The following is a 12,472-nucleotide window of genomic DNA, read 5'->3' on the forward strand; positions in this document are numbered from 1 at the left end:
GCAAATCACAGACTTACACTTAAATTTTAATTACAGCTGTGATATATAGAGAGAGAATGTTTGATTTTTCAAGGTAACTATAAGTTAGTAGTTTAAGCATATTAACAACTCATAATAATGAATACATTATGCATTTAAGATATAAAAGACTACAGAGTAAGGCTAGAAGAACCTCAGAAATCTGCCAGTACCAATGTCCTGACACAGCAAGATATCTCTGTCCCTTCCAGTAAGTCAACAACTAAACTGAGTCTCTCAAAGCTCCAAATCAACTCCTTTTCAACTTACAGAAGACTTCAGTAAAATGACTTCTTTCTTTCTAATAAAAGCCTTCTACGTACTTAAAGAGTCTTGTGTCTCTCAACTTCAGTTTTATCCTGTTCTGAGTGGTCTTTAATCCCTTCCTTATAATTACATATTAGTGTGTGTTGATTTTAATTGGTTCTACTTCTTGTTTTTACTCAGATAATGGCAGGCAAGTTTACAGGCAGATAGCATCATCTGTGTAGTGTGGAATTGGGACATCTCAAAAGAAAGGGACAAAACCCCTTGAAAATCAGAAGTACTCACATTCCAAAGCTAATCCACAACTAGTTCCAGCCTGTAATTCCAGGGAGGCCTATGAACAAGAAGAATCTAAATATAAATCAAGAGAAGTATGCTAATATTGACTTACTCTAGAGTAAAGTAAGTAGTCAGTAAGAATACTACTGGAAACATAATTTTGAATGAATGAAGAGTTAAAAAAAACTGAAAGAGTAAAGCTTCAGAGACCTGCTCAGCACAGTGCAGAGAGGATCATGCTACAAACAATACCACAGAATCCCTGCCTATAAATCTTGTATGCCAAACTAGAACATTAATAAGCTTTTGCATGGAAATACCATCCTCATTACTTGAGAGTGCAAAAACGCATTTTGAGATGACTAAAGGTTCTACACATACTTTACAAAACCCACAATCTCCACTGTCAAGCAGAGAGTCATGCAGAAAGCAACATCAAATCAATAGTCTCTTTACTAACTTCTACACTGCATGAGCAAACATCTCTGTACTATCTACAGAAACAAGGCAGTATCTCCACACAGCCACTCAGTGTCATCAAACAAATCAATTTTGACTAATGCAACCTTTATTCTATCACAAAGAAGATACTGCAGTACTTTTCCTTCCAGTAAAAGAGCATTGGCAAAAACTAGTTCTTGAAAATGAATCAATACTCCTAAAAACCTAAGGCCAACACCAGCCAAATACTAAGGTGAAAATCTCCAGCCTCAGGACATGAACTATATTTTTTGAGGAGGGGGAGAGGTGGAACAACAAGCAAGATTTGTCTGGAGCACGCATGTAGGGGAGTACCTTTCCACAGTTTTTTTCCAAGCAGCCAAATTCATTCATTGTAGATTAAAGCACAACAAAATTCATTGCATAGGCATTTCCCCTAGCTGTTGAAGAACATGCAGTTCTTCACTTCAGTTGCATATACAGACACTCAGGTGCTAGATGAGAACTCTCCAGGTCATGACTAAAAATTTTAAAAATACAATCTCCCCCCCGAAAAAAAAAAAAAAGGAAAAAAAAATCATAACATATTCCAACTACATGAAATAGAAATTAAGTTTTTCTATCCTCTTATTGTTAAGGTTTTCAACCTGACCTATCCCACAAATGGCTTAGTTGATACAGCCTGGAATTTACTGCAGTAGTTTAGTATCAAAATTCTACCTCCTACAATATCAAATGTTTAGTCTCAGCTACTCATATTAAGTCAAAGGATGGATGTAAGATCACTGTTTTCTTCTTGGTGACTATGCTATCTTTCACAGTAATCCTTGCCACAGTAAAGGCATACCAGATGAATAGATGCAACGTAGAGAAATTAGGAAAAAAAAAAACATAGTTTAGGACAGATTTCCAGCAGACATACCGATTTTATACGAATTTTCAAAGTTCAAACTTGCCAGGCAGCACTATGAAAGATTTTCAAGATACGACAATGTAAAACATGTAACCACCTACCAGCATTAACGATGGCATCAACCTCAAGCAGAGTAATGTCGCCTCTGTAGAGAGAAACTTTGTCACTCAGACTCTTCTTCCCTTGCAGATCTTCTTTAGCATTTTCACCTACAGCCCAAGAAAGCAGGAACACACGATTACAAAGGTGTGATGACTAATTTACAAGTCCAGAGCAGGTATCAGCAGTTCCAGTTACATTACTGCAGCATCTTTCAGTTTCACCTCAAGAGGGCACCAGTAACTCACAGAGATAACAGCAGCTCCCTAAAATCACAGCACTTGTTTATAGTTGGTTCAAATAAAAGCTACTATAAAGCACTGAATCCTTGACCACGTATCATTTGATTTAAAAAATAAATAAGTAAATCTGTATATATGTCTTCTGGAGTTAGATCCATCAGATAATCTCCTTTGGTAAGCACAAGGGTACAAATTACAAAAATGAAGAATTAGTTAAAATAATCCTCCTGTTGAAGCAATAACTTATCCAATCCAGAATTATTTCAAATATGTACAAGAACACAAGAGCACAACAGTTGCCAACAGCCTCAAAATTCAAAACTAGCCCTGGTAGCAGATAATGATTTAAAAAAAAAAAAAATATCTCCAAAACATCAGAAAATTTAAAACTTCAAGCTTTAGCACCTTAAATTGCTCAATTAGAAGAGGAGGAGGTGAACACAAAATACATAAACTTTCAAAAGATTTTTTACTAAACAATGTTATAATAGGTTCCTTACTCTGGTGACCTCTTGATTCTTGCATCACCATTTCACTTCATTTGCACCATACACACTCCACAGAACTGTTCAGTTACCTCAAACATTTCTACAAGCACAGCTTGGCCAAAAGCTTAACCTGTTCTTTCATTGTTAGACATCCACATCATTAGCAATGACTTAAGGAGAAGAAAGAAGGATTGCTTAACTGATTTTTTGTTTGTTTGTTTTTACATCAAACTAATTCTCTCTGACACAAGCCAGAGGCTTGAGTTGATATATTGGCCTAATATAGAACTGAATTGGTGAAGTGAGAAACAGTTCTCAATCCTTGGAGAAAGTTTAAAAAAAAAAAAAAAAACAAAAAAAAACAAAGGAAGATTTAGTGAGAAGGTAGGAGCAGTCCAAACAAAGTGGGCACTTCGGTTTTTACAGCAGCCTTAATTCTAGTAATCTGCCACCAATTCAAGTATAGTAGCTCAAATTTGTCAGCATTATAAGCAACCATAAGCAGAAATAAGTGTATTTATTTTAGATCTTGCTTTTCTATCTTCAGCACAAATGACTAGTATAAGAAATCATTATTTCAACCACTCCAAAGTAACTCAGCTATAACTCAGTTCTGCTGTACATCAGCCCTCAACGTGCTCAAAGCAGAACCCATGCCATTTTTGAGAAAAGATACGTTTCCACTATGCACACATAAGAATAAAAGTAATCTTGTATTTGTGTGTATTCAGGATCTTTATTTCTGTGTTTGGCTCCTAAAGAGACTATTCCATTGCCACCAGATCACCCTCAGAGCCTTGTCCTAGTTTTGAGCCATGAGCTGCCTGGGGCGAAAGAACAGAAAAGATATTTTACCCCTTCCCAAGGAGTAAATTTTTAAAAAAATAATGTTCCACACTGGACTGGATGTTTAAATGGAAATTCTATTTACAAATATATACAAAAGGCATTCAGGTAAAAGGGACACACCTGGGGCTACCAGACCAAAACCTTCCAGAGCCTTCCAGAAAAACGTCCACCCCACTCAGCCTGAGCAGGGCCAGGAGGTGGCCAAACTGCCCCCCACTAAACCCAGACCTACCCAGACCTAGGCTTCGACAGGCTCAGTGGCGTAGCTAGAAATTCCCTGCCAGCCAAGGCCAGGAGAAAGCCTCTCCCCTACCATAAAGATAAGGCACATGGGTCTCAAGACAGAGAGAAGAGAGATTTGGCCGTACAGTCCCTTAAACAGAAAAATACATGAAAACAGAACAGAGTAACAGACTACAATATCCTGGGACAAACTGCCTGCCCCCCCTGTCTCTCCAGCCTCTGGAGGACTTCTCTTTGTGGTTATACCAATTAACTCTTGATTTCCCTCAACCTACAACAAGTCTTAACTCATGCAAAGAGCATTTTTGCAGATAGTTATCAAGTTTTTATTATAAATCCTAAGAACCTTGTATCACTCTAACCTCAAGATTATATCACTCATCCATTTTTCCACAGAAGACAACCACTGCAGTTAGACATTGAGTAGTACTAAAACAAAAATCAGCCTCTGTGACCAGTTTACAGAGTCTGATTTATTATCTGCTTCCACATTAACTGCAGGCTGCCAACAAGTAGGACAGTTGTTTTCCCCATCCCTCCACAGTGAGCTGGGGCTCTGCCAAGTTCGAAACACACACCACCACCCTCCCTCTCCACCTTCTGCCCAAGTTACTGCAACACTAGTTAACATCAAATCAAAACACATGGAAATTTTCAAACTAAAACCATTGAAATTATATAGAAAGTATAGTTTGGATACTACAGTGTTTGCACCTATGATATAAAAAACAAATTTAAAAACCCCACACCATTAAGAGCCATGATGACAACAGATATTAGGGGAAAAAAAAAAAGAAGTCATTCTCATTATCACTAATTTCTGCATCAGAGGGAAAGTGGAGGTGTCCTTCAGTCAATTCACCAGCAAGGTCTTCTAACTCTTTCTCTTGGGTGCAACATTGTGCACACCGGCACTGCCTCCCAGTTTTCTGTTCTCCACGGGGTTCACAACTTTGCCTCTAGTTCTCACTCTGCAAATACTGAACATACTTGAGTATGGTTCTCCTGATGCTCCTTCCCCACAGAACAGCATTAAAAATTCACTGCCTGGTGAGGAGGAAAAAGCAAACCAACAAAAGAGCACAAAACAAAACCAAACCAAAGCAACAACGACAAAAATACAACACCACACAACAACCACAAAAAAACCAACACCACCACCACACCGAAACCCACACCAAACAAACAAAACTTACAATCACATCTATATGACCTATGACATCTTCTGCAGTAATGGACTTGAACATCTCTCCTGGGACTGTTTATTCTGGAGAAGTCAAGGCTGAGAGAGGATCTTATTAATGTCTATAAATATCTGAGGAGTGGGTGTCAAGAGGAAAGGGACAGGCTCCTTTCAGTGGCAGCTGGTAATAGGACAAGGAATAACAGATATAAGCTAAAACACAGGAAGTTCTACCTCAACATGAGGAGGAACTTCTTTCCTGTGAGGGTGCTGGAGCCCTGGAGCAGGCTGCCCAGAAAGGTTGTGGAGTCTCCTTCTCTGGAGGATTTCAAAACCAACCTGACACGTTCATGTATGGCCTTCCCTAGGTGATCCTGCTTTTGCAAGGGGTTGGACCCAATGATCTCTGGAGGTCCCTTCCAATCCCTAACACTCTATGACTCTGATTCTATGATCCAGCAAGTCCCTTACCTGCCCCACAGTTCTTGGAAGAGCCCTGATGTTCCCTTGTGTTTCATACAGTTAGCTCAGCAGTAGAATCACAGGCTGTCTTGGATATCTTTGATGAATTACCCTCATTTATTCCAATAAAAGTCTGATTTAACAGAAGATGGGAGCTTGCAGTACTTGATTTCATGTTCGTTGTTACGGAAAGATGCTCCACAATGATGGAAGACATGGGCAGCCAAGTCTTGTTCACAAGGACTCAACAATTCTACTAATATACTGCTGATTACAAAAGTAATCCCACCATCATCCAAGTAGTTGTAGGAGATACAACTGTTTTTCTTGTGCCATCTGTTAGATCTGTGGAACTGGCAGACAACAATTCCTGACCAAGTCAAAACTGGTAACAGATCTGGGAAATTTTCTTCTCTTGTAACCAATTTAGTCATCTTGACTAACGTGTAGGGTACTACACCTAGGGACAAAAAAAAAAAATATGTATCAGTACAAGCTGGGGGCTGACCTGCTGAAGAGCAGCTCTGTGGAAAAAAACCTGGGAGTTCTGGTGGACAACAGGATGACCATGAGCCAGCAATGCTCCCTTGTGGCCAAGGAGGCCAATGGCATCCTGGCATGCACCAAGAAGAGTGTGGCAAGCAGGTCAAGGGAGGTTCTCCTGCCCCTCTACTCTGCCCCACTGAGACTTCATCTGGAGTCATGTGTCCAGTTCCAGGCTTCCCAGTTCAAGAAAGCCAGGAAACTGCTTGAGAGGGTACAACAAAGAGCTACAAAGATGTTTGGGGGACTAGGACATCTCTCTTATGAGGAAAGGCTCTGTCACAGGCTAAGTCAACTATTTGCTGCTGTTATTGACACCAATGCTGCTCTCATGCCAGCTTTAAAATGAAAGTGCTGGCTGGAGCAAAGTATTATGGGGCTTGAAGTTCAAATTGGAACAAGAGAGGTTTCCTGTTCTGGGTGGTGCTTTTGGGTTGCAGGTTTTGGGTATTACTTGTCTCTCACTTCTGTGTTGGGTGGGGAGACAGGCAGGTTAACCCATTTACCATACATTAGGCTGTTACAGGGCAAGAGACTCAGGGCTTGGAGAAGACTGGAGAGAGCAGGAAATCTCATCAATGCTTGTAAGTACTTAAAGTGTGGATGTCAGAAGGATGGGGCCAGTCTTTTTTCAGTGGTGCCTGGTGACAGGACAAGGGGTAATGGACACAAACTTGAACATAGGAAGTTCCATCTAAACCTGAGGAGGAATTGCTTTAATTTGAGGGTGCCAGAACACTAGAACAGGCTGCTCAGAGAGATGGTAGATTCTCCATCTCTAGAGTCACTCAAAACCCACCTCAATGCTGCCCTGTGCAATATTGTGCCCTGGATGAATCTGCCTTTGCAGGAGGTTTGAACTGGATGATCACCAGATGTCCCTTCCAATCCCTATCTTTCTGTGATTCTGTGACACTGAAGTCCTTCCTGGCCATTACAAATAACTCACTTCCCACCTTTGTATCTCGTCTTTTCCCTTCACCACACATATTTTGTCTGCTTCCCAGATTAAAGAAAACCTGTACTCATTTACTTCAAAGTCTCTTCCCACATAAACAATAAATCTCAGATGAGTGAATAACTGTAGCAAGTCTTCAAATATGCTCAAGAAACTTGAGTGCTGTATTATCCTGTAATTCATAGTACCATAGCTCTGCACGGACAAACTGGGAGTTCCAGGGCATTGTATATTGCAGAGAGGACACAAACCATGTGCACATACTAGCACTTCAATAAAAATACTAGCAGGGACAGATTTGCCTTGTATTTGAAGTCTAATGAGAATATTTCTTACTCTCATTAATGAAACAGCAGCTTTACAAACATGCTCAAGAAATAAATCCTCTGAAGTGGTTGCTATGTAACCTAGTCTTCAATACAAAATAGAAAAAAAAGGAGTTGAGTCCCTAAACTCAAAATGCTGTATTTTTAGAAATAATAAATCCTCCTTGCCAAGCAAATCAAACTTTTCAGTCTATCTTCATATTGGTTGTCCACCTTAGAAGACAGAACAGATGCAAAGCCAGGAAAATTCAGTGTATTTCCATTCCTAAAAATAAAACCCATCAACTAAACCCACACTACACCAAGGTTCTGACAAAGTCCATCTCTGTGCCATGGAGGCATGACAGACTCCAAGACAAGGTAATGTTTTGTTTGGTCAGGGGCTGTGAATGAGAAGTTTAAGACAAAGAAGCAATCACAGTAAGAGAAAATAAATTTTCTGAAGTATCTGCACAGGAATCTCAGCACAGCTACAGTGAAATTTAAGAAGCACTAGAAGATGTTTAAAATCAAACAGGCAGTGATGACTAGGAAGGAAAGCTCCTTCCCTCCTGGAAAACTATTCCCATCTCCACCACCAGAGCTCCCCTGGCTCACAAACAAAAGCAAACACATAGCAAACACCTGCACAAGAAGCTTGGATGCCTTCGGATCACCAGAATTAATCAAGCCATGGTTATTAAAATGCTAAAATAGTAGTTGAAATAGGATTGTGGCAGTACTGAGCATGAGCAACAGCTTCTGCTTTACCTGGAGTTCTACCCTCATGCACCCCTGAGAAGATTGTTTCTGGGGCTTTCCTTCCCTCCAGAGTAAGACTCTGCCCTCATTTTTTAACCTTATGTCCACCTCCATTGAAAAAGTGGAACTAAAGACTTTTACTGGGAGATGCTTCCAACAACGAAAAGAAAAAAAGGCAGCCTATGGTGTGCTCTCAAAGCAGTGATAATCAGCATGAATTTGGCCATTTTGATTCCCTCCCAACTCTCACACAGCAATTTCTATTATTCATTTTCCTTCCTTAATCTCAATATTGTGCAAACAGTTATATGCAGTGTGTCAACAGGAGGATTATGAATGGACTCAAACTGCAGTTTAAGCACATTAACATTTCCCCTACTTCATTACAATTATGTCTGCATGTCAAAAGCAAATAAAGCCTGGTTTTGTTAAATATGAATTTTACAAGGCACGTTCATGCAAAGCCTGGGTATCTGACTTTTGAGACAGTGCAATCCCACAGTCTTCATCCCTGAGAATTTCCCAGGACCAGTTAACAACAGCCCTGTATATTGAATTATGGACTCTACTTAATTCAAGGCCACAAGCTAAAAGCAACAGTGAAGCCATGACCTCCCATACAGGTACATATCACAACCATTTAGAGTTTGCCAGTTCCGATTAATACAAAAAATTCATTGGCACGTTGCAAAAAAAAAAAAAAAAGGGGGGGGATATATGGAATATTCATAAGCTTTTGAAATGTCTTTCTAAATTCCACTCACAGCACAACAGAAGCTCTACCCTAAAGTGACTGCTGACATAAACACAGTCAGTTCAAGTCTATTTCTCCAAAAGAAATTAAAGGAAATTTGCAAAGTGAGGCACTGAAGTGTGCAAGAACCGCACATGCATGCCAAAAATCTGACTTTTCAGATGCAAGGACCTAACAGAACTCTGAAAGAAACATCCAACATAAAAGCCATTTGTAAGACTTAAGTTTTCAATTTTTTCCATATGCTTACTTAACCTTCCTACTACTTCTTCATCCTAAATAACACTCAATCTTTTCTCCTCTGCTTACCCAATCCTAATTCAGGTCTTTTTATAGCTTCTCTGGGGTGATTCTGACATGATCAGGAAAAAAAAAAATAAGGAAAATAATCAATAAATAACATCTGCTAGGGAATTGTAGCAATATACTGAATAATATATAACATAGAAATAAGGGGGGGGGGGGGGGAAAGCTCTTTTTTTAAGCTTTAGTATTGCTATAGCAACTCCTCTTATAACATGCAGTCAATGGTCATTAAATCATCTTTTTACCACCAAGGATAGAGCTGACCCTGTTACATCCTTCCTGAATTCCGTTTTGTTTAGGCTGGCCTTAAAGACATGCAACAGTGGGGAGAGCATGAACTCTAGGTCCTCCACTTCCCATCCCAGCTCAAGCCTCAGCAATATATGGAGTTGAATATCTTCACTATAAACAGTTGAAAATATATGTCCCCAAACCAGTTTTTCCCTTCAGATGCACCCCATCACCTCCATATGTACAACATAACTGCCTTTAGCTTTTCCTCCTAGGTGACACCCTTTGGTCCTTGAACCATGCTCTCAACAGCTGAGGTCTTAACACAAAAAACAGCAAATAGGCAGCCCTATCCCTCAGCGTCACTTACAACTTCTTCCAACTTGCACCAAAGAAAAAAGACCTTTGCAGTTCACAGGGGTGCAGAAAAACACATTAGATTTAGTGAACAAAAACTTTGCCTTTGAAAGAAAGCACGTGAAACTTCAGAAGAGGAAAAAGGACTTTCAGAGCAGCTCACTAGAGGGAGCCCACATAAAGGGCATGAACAAGCTCGGCTGGTGCAATGGAAAAGAGGATGGCACAAACCTAACATCATTGTAGAATAAACTCTGAAACTCAGAGACTGCTAAGACATCCAGAATTTTAAATCCACTACACTGTGAAGTATCTTTACTTGTCAAACAGGTATTACACATCCAATTATGAAAACCCCTTCAGCAATACCAAAGAACTTGCAACTGAAGAGAGAAGGAAAACTTACAGCTGGAAGAACTTCTGTAAAAAAAAAAAAAACAAAAAAAAAAAAAAACCCACACATTTTCATTTAGAATTATTTGATAATGAAAGAATAGAGCACACACAAAGCAGTAAAAACAGTTAAAGCCACATAATATAAAGCAATACCTATGGCAAAGGAAAAGGCTTTTGGCACTCCATGAGCAAAAACAGGTAAGAGAAAAAATCAAAGAAAGAAGCAAAAAGGATTTACAGCAGCTAGGCTCACAGGCTCTTGCACTGTTACAATGGAATTTTGTTAAACAAATGAGATGATTTAATTTTTCCCCCTCCTGTTTGTAAAAACAAGAGTAACAGACTGAATTGCAAGAACAAAAGCTGAAAAAGGGAGCTTCATCATTTATAGTCAGCTTTAAAATTCACAGCTGAAGGAAGTAAATTAATTCCAAGTTAAAAAGAAATAACAAGTCTAGCTGCTATCTAATCCCTGCCACAACAGGTACTAGTAGAAACATGTATCCCCACAAGGAAGGCTTCTCCAACACCCGTCTATAGCATGAGGAGGAAACAGCGCTGGGAAAAGAACCTGAGCAAGAGACAAGGGTCCCAACATAAACCCCAAGCAGGAGCCAGCCCGTCCACTCCTATGGAGAATCCTTAGCAATGGCTGGACCAGGACACTACTCCAGTTCTCTTAAGCTGCTAAAATATACTAACAAAAAGGAGCCAAATAAGCTTAAGGGTGCATCTGACCACAGGGAAATGGGCAGCAACATTCTGCTACATATTCTGTGCACTCTTTCATTCAGTGCTTTTTTCTTTTCCCTCGAAGCTTTGTTTCTACAAGCGCCTCATACAGATTAAAAATGACAAACTATTAGCAATTACTAACCTCACATACAACACAGCTTTCTGTGCCATTTGTTTCTGCATAGGCTTACAGAGTGTTAAAAAAGACAGATTGTAAGATGAATTACACTTCGTGCCTGCTTCCACTCCTACTAACTAAGGATGATTGTACAGGAAAGGCAATTGCTTATCTAAATCAAGATAAGCATTATTTCCATATGTTCCATCACCAGGGGGAAAGCATTCACAGATGCACTCTAGTACTTCAGATTTGTAGTACAGATTTGCTCTATCAGTTCTTGGACTTAAACAAGATCAGAACCTGAGCACAAGGAAGAAACATCTGTTGCAGACAAATGACTTTCTACCTGGCCAAGAATGCAGCACAACATTCAAGTCAAAGGCACTTGATGATGAACACCAACACCTTCTCCCTCCTGGCTGGACACTCTGCCAATATGCTGTTTCAGCTAATTACAGTGGCATAATTGGACTAGCTAAGGACTATAGCCAAGTACAGAGTTTATGAGGCCTACAGACATTATGTATGACAGAATGGATGAGCTTGGGTGGGACCTCTAGAGATCATCAAGTCCAACCTCCCAACTCCACACACAGTCACACAGAGAAAGTCAAACTGGGACAGGGTCCTGGGAAACTATCTACAAAGGAGAAGACACCACAATCTCCAAAAAATATGTTCTAGTGCTCAGCCACCCTCACAATAAGTGTGTGGCTTTATTTTCTTATGCTCAGAAAGAATTTCCTCTTTCATCTTGTTCCTGTTGCCTCTTGTCACTCTGTAGTATTGAGAAGAGTCTAGAGCCATCTCCTTTACACCCTCCCATCACGTGTTTATAAACATTTATCAGATGTCATCTGAGGTGCCTTTCCTTCAAGCTAAATCCCAACTTTCTCAGCCTCTCCTTGCAGAAGAGATGCTCCCATCCTTTAATCTGCTTTGTGGCTCATCTGTCTATCAACAACATGTTCTGCTTTTATACCACTGATGTATTCACTGAGCCTGCCCTCTGCTCCATCTTCTAGGACAGGAGGTCATGGTATCATCCATTCAAGGATTTTTCCAGAGTTATGAAATCTCCATGTGAGGAAACAAGCATCATTTGATGACCACCAGTCAACTGAGGAACATTCATTCATTGAACAACACCGTATTTGAGTTCAGCAGTGCTATGACTATATTAAAGCTACTACAAAAAACCCAGAACTAACTCATTTGGTCCAACTTAAATGTAGTGATATGGCTACGAGTAGCCCGCAAGCAGGCTTGTAAATACGAGCCCTCCTCTTCAGCCTCACTATAAAATGGTATAGTACAGGAATTGACAAAGAACAGTCCATCAGTCCTAACAACCCACACAACACTCACAAAACGATTATTCAGCTGTGACAAAGGTCTCATAGTCCAGCCTCTTCCTCAAGTCTATGCCACAAAACTCTGTATAGCCACCCAAAAAAAAAAAATGAGACAAAAAACTTGTAAGTCTGCAAGAAGAGGAAAGAGAAAGAATGGAAAAGCTT

At 39.9% G+C, this 12,472-nt stretch overlaps 1 protein-coding gene across 1 annotated transcript in view; it reads right to left on the reverse strand.

Moving 5' to 3' along the window:
- The window catches only part of MACROD2 (mono-ADP ribosylhydrolase 2), a 939,837-nt gene that overhangs the window by 910,360 nt on the left and 17,005 nt on the right, over nt 1-12,472 (reverse strand). Inside the window, exon 3 of the mRNA XM_054383563.1 lies at nt 2,020-2,127. Within this exon, the coding sequence (XP_054239538.1) occupies nt 2,020-2,127 (108 nt within the window). The remainder of the gene's footprint in view (nt 1-2,019; nt 2,128-12,472) is intronic.

This window comes from Indicator indicator, chromosome 9 (genome assembly GCF_027791375.1).
Source record: "Indicator indicator isolate 239-I01 chromosome 9, UM_Iind_1.1, whole genome shotgun sequence".
NCBI lineage: Eukaryota > Metazoa > Chordata > Aves > Piciformes > Indicatoridae > Indicator > Indicator indicator.